Raw genomic sequence first — 5,000 nt, forward strand, 5'->3', positions numbered from 1 at the left:
TGTCGTAGTGGAGACATTTGGCGGGGAATTGTCGTAGTGGGGACATTTGGCGACGAATTGTCGTAGTGGGGCCGTTTGGCGAGGAATTGTCGTAGTGATGGCATTTTCCAGGGAGAATTGGCGTAGTGTGGACATTTGGCGCGGAATTGTCGCAGTGGGGGACACTTGGTGGGGAATTGCCGAAGTGGGGACATTAGGCGGGGAATTGTCACAGTGGGGACATTTGGCGGGGAATTGTCACATTGGGGGACACTAGGCGGGGAATTGTCGCAGTGGGTCAGTTTGGCGGGGAAATGTCGCAGTGGGGACATTTTCCAGGGAGAATTGGCGTAATGGGGACATTTGGCGGGGAATTGTCGTAGTGGTGCCGTTTGGCGGGGAATTGTCGCAGTGGGGACATTTTCCAGGGAGAATTGGCGTAGTGGGGACATTTGGTGGGGAATTGTCGCAGTGGGGGACACTATGCGGGGAATTATCGTAGTGGGGACATTTGGCGGGGAATTGTCGCATTGGGGGACACTAGGCGGGGAATTGTCGTTGTGGGTCAGTTTGGCGGGGAATTGTCGTAGTAGGGACATTTTCCAGGGAGAATTGGCGTACTGGGGACATTTGGCGGGGAATTGTCGTAGTGGGGCCGTTTGGCGGGGAAATGTCGCAGTGGGGACATTTTCCAGGGAGTTTGGCGTAGTGGAGACATTTGGAGGGGAATTGTCGCAGTGGCGGACACTATGCGGGGAATTGTCGTAGTGGGGACATTTGGCGGGGAATTGTCGCAGTGGGGAACACTGGGCGGGGAATTGTCGTAGTGGGGACATTTGGCAACGAATCGTCGTAGATGGGCTGTTTGGCGGGGAATTGTTGCAGTGGGGGCCATTTTGCGGGGAAATGTCGTAGTGGGGACATTTTGGTGGGAATTATCGTAGCTGGGACATCTGGCGGGGAGTTGTCGCAGTTGGAATATTTGGCGGGAAATTATCGCAGTTGCGGACATTTGGCGGGAAATTGTGACAGTGGGGACATTTTGTGGAGAAATGTCGTAGGGGGGGCTTTTTACAGTGAGCCCATGCTTGTAAAATCGTGCCGAATTAGCCCAATTGTTCCCAGATAGTCTCCGCATGACCCAACATGTTTTAAAATCGTCACCACGAGTTTTCGTCACACTCAACAATGAGACATTGCTTAAAGTCTGATAACAAACATCACTATGTGTCTTGGCTCGCTCACTTTTTCTGTTCACTCATCCAAAAGACTTTGGCATTTTTTTGACAAAATCATCAGGCTCAAACAGGCGATGCAAAAGTCCCACGCTTTGAAGTAAGTTACTTCAAATTGTGGGAAGATCCCCCACACTTTGAAGTAAAAACTGAGTTTACTTAAAAGTGTGGGAAGATCCCCCCACACTTTGAAGTAAAAAATGGGTTTACTTCAAAGTGTGGGGCACATCCCCACACTTTGAAGTAATTTACTTCAAAGTGTGGGATTACTTCAAAGTGCGGTGCAACAGTGCCAGTTGTTAAGAGCTGAACATTACAGCAAAGTTGACTTTAACGCTCACAGAACATCCTGTTTGTCGGCTTGTTATTACTTGTAGCACTGACAATTCACAGCACAGGCTGGAAGTTTGTTTATTCAGTACTCGTACACACAATTTACTGTCAAATATTCATATAATGTTTCGCATGGTTTTCCACAGCTGTTTTCTGTGATTGGTCAAATCGTGTAGAATAGAAAACGACACAAGCGAAAGTTGACGAATCACAGCTTCGCATATACTAAGTCATGTCGTTTTGTTTTCACTGTTTGCCGCAGCGAAAATTTAAGAAACAGCAGTTGTCGACAGTTTCTCGATGTTGGTGAATGTCGCAGTCTTCTTGTTTGTCTGTGACTTTATTTTGACCATTTTTTGTCTACAGTATAAAACAAATGTTTTACAATCAAGGCTCAAAAGTAGTAAACGTTCAAGTAATAAACAATCACGTACTCACATCATCATCGGCAAATTGTGACCCTCCACCACGGAATGAGTCGCATGTCACCTTTGCATGATTTTCATATTTTTACATTTTCCTAAAGAGTTGTTTATGCTCTATCCAGTGGTGAAAACCGTTTTAGAAAAGAGCGAAAAATGTTTGAGTTATAAGCCTGTGACTAAGGTGACCCTCACACTGTTACCAGACACTCTCCGGACTTCTATCAAGCCTAGCGCAGAACCGCGCGAGGTGACATGCGACTCATTTCGTGGTGGAGGGTCACAATTGGTTTAAACAGTATGTTATTCATAAACAGACACATGATAATATAACAACATCATTAAAAAAAGGAGCACAACAAGTTTAACACTTATCATCGGCAAATTCAAAGCCACCAGTATCAAATCATGGTAGGCAGTCAAAATAAAAATCAGAGACTAGGAGGAGAATCAGCAGTCATCATAGTATACACGAGGGCACGAAACATAACTGCAGCACAACATTGTCGAGTACTTTCATGACATGGATGTTGCAGGAATTTATTGTTTTTGGTAATTTTTCCCCCAAACATGGGTCAAGAAAAGCTTCAGAAACTGTCAGATGTTACAGGCAGTTCTTCACGTCTCCTTTTGTGTAAAACGTTCGGCAGCTCAAAGTGTTGCGCATTTTGAAATATATGATATCCATGTTTTGCCGCTTGCGACATCCCTGCTAGAGTGTCAAGGTGCCAAATCGCTGGAATGCTTCGTTTGAAGCACGTCTTACATAGAGATATATATGATAAGACTACTAGAGTGTGTATATATCTGCACAAATCATAGGACAGGCGTACACTTTAAAGGTACTCATTTTGGGCAATAGGATGGCAGATTTAGACTGCTATGTCACATAGAAAAATAGGACGTGCAAGCCATACAATACGCGGACACTACTTAGCTTGAAAATAAAACCGACACCGAGAAACTGCAAAAATGCAGTTATCAAAACAAAAACAAATGCAACAATAAATATGCATAATTATATATATCACATGATAAGAAATACTTCAAGGGAACTAACCTTTGACATTACAGTGGTACTTGCGATGCGATGCCTCTTTTAGATGGACACTACGCAATGGACCATCTGGCAAAGCGCATATCGTCATTGTCATAGCAGGGACTTTACGAGCACTAATCTCAGTGTTGACGCACAACCCGTCACGTGTACATACCATTGTTACATAAACCAAAAAAACATACCACTACATTATTGGTCAAGCAGAAAAGCTTGGACAGCCTTAAGAGACATTTGAACCGAATCGACAGTCCAAAAAGCATCCCTCTCATCTCCAGACCAAAGATCACTGTTCTTGTTCAGACGACCGAGGGCAGAGCAGACAGAAGAGCAAGTGTCTCCACTGTACCACCAACCCCCTCCTTGTTGTTGGGCGCAGTTGATGGAAGTCGAGTTGTCTCTGTCGTTGTCATAGGTGCTGAATGGTGCTCCGACAAGGGGGCTCAAGCAGTCGCCTTTTGGGGAAGAATAGAAAGAAAAGAAGATAAGACATCACACACACAAGCAGACAGACACACAAACACACACACACACACACATACACACACACAAACACACACACACACACACACACACACACACACACATACACTCACACGCACACACACACATATACACATCTAGACGCCAACAATTCACCAACATATCTACACACACACAAACACACACACACACACACACACACACACACACACATACACACACACACATACACACACACATCCATATACCCACACATCCAGACAAACATCCACACAAGCACACACAGACGCATGAATAAGACTTCAATACTCAATATACCTGGCGATCTGTTGGGTACATTAGGATTCATCGTGAACGTATAACCTGTATCAGCACCGCCCAGTTTGAAGTCACTGTATAGAACATACACCTTTGTTCCATTGAACAAGGTCAAGGTGAACTTTAGACCGTAGTTCTTGCCCTCGTTCAAGGTCAGGTGTCTCACGTGATCCAATCCTAGCCAATGGTCGCCGCTCACCTGTCACAGATTTAGTTATATATTTGCTGGTTACAGAAAAGAAAGATATGTATGTGTCGACTTAAAAAAAAATATTAGCATGTCCCAAGGCGATTATGTTCAGTCAGCTTAAGGGAAAACAATTATCTACGAGCTTGAAAAATTATGAACATTTCCCAAAACTCGTATTCTTTGAACTAACATTTCGGTCATTCTTAGGAAAATGGTTGCCCAACGCCTTCCATGTGAGTTTTCAAAATGGCTAGCATGACACAAACTAATATTCGTAGAAAAAAAACTTCTGCCGTTTTTAGGGAAGAAATTTCCCTTTGGGTTGTAAAATGGCTGGCAGTAGCAAAACATTCCCAATCGTAGAAAACACACACAAAAAGTCTGTCGTTCTAAGGAAGGTAAAACAACCTGTAACAACATAGCTTGTAAAATAGTTAGCATGATCCGGCATTCTTATTCATTGCAGAAACACCCATCATATTATACTCCAAAGGTTAAACAACATGGCTAGCATGACCAAACCTTTAGTGTATTTATACAAATTACTTAGAACATTCTTAGGAAAAGTACATTCTCTGCAGGTTTGCTATTTTCGGTGCAAGAAGAAACAAGATGTTATTGTTATTACTATTGTAAAATGGCAATTGTGGTCACTTACCTGTCCAAAACCATGAACATAATCCTGCCAGGGTCTGTTGAAGTCCACATCTCCCTTCTTTTGCTCAAAAACGTAGGTGCGGCCCAGATTGGGAATGCAGAAGACGGGGAAGGGGGCCGGGGAAGCAGGGGGGTGAATGAGATAAGGCCGTTTTTCAGTTTGTCCCGTGTTGCCGATGTCCTTGCAGTCTGAAATCACACACTGAATTACCATCTTCAGTATACATCCCTATTTAAATACAGTGGAACCCCCCTTTTAAGACCCTGTTTTCTCACATTTTCTGTTCATAACCTCTCTAAATGTACCCCCATTTTAAGACTCCCTC

General features: G+C 43.8%; 1 protein-coding gene across 1 annotated transcript in view; it reads right to left on the bottom strand.

Annotated features, from left to right (window-relative positions):
• Positions 1 to 4,983, bottom strand: part of LOC138946729 (angiopoietin-related protein 4-like) — a 26,877-nt gene extending 21,894 nt beyond the window's left edge. The window contains exons 1-3 of the mRNA XM_070318132.1: positions 4,676 to 4,983; positions 3,828 to 4,026; positions 3,351 to 3,481 (exon numbers count right to left, since the gene is read on the bottom strand). Coding sequence (XP_070174233.1) covers positions 3,351 to 3,481; positions 3,828 to 4,026; positions 4,676 to 4,888 — 543 coding nt within the window. The 5' untranslated portion in view covers positions 4,889 to 4,983. The remainder of the gene's footprint in view (positions 1 to 3,350; positions 3,482 to 3,827; positions 4,027 to 4,675) is intronic.
• Between the last annotated feature and the right edge of the window lie 17 nt (positions 4,984 to 5,000).

Source organism: Littorina saxatilis, linkage group LG14 (assembly GCF_037325665.1).
Source record: "Littorina saxatilis isolate snail1 linkage group LG14, US_GU_Lsax_2.0, whole genome shotgun sequence".
NCBI classification, from domain to species: Eukaryota; Metazoa; Mollusca; class Gastropoda; order Littorinimorpha; family Littorinidae; genus Littorina; species Littorina saxatilis.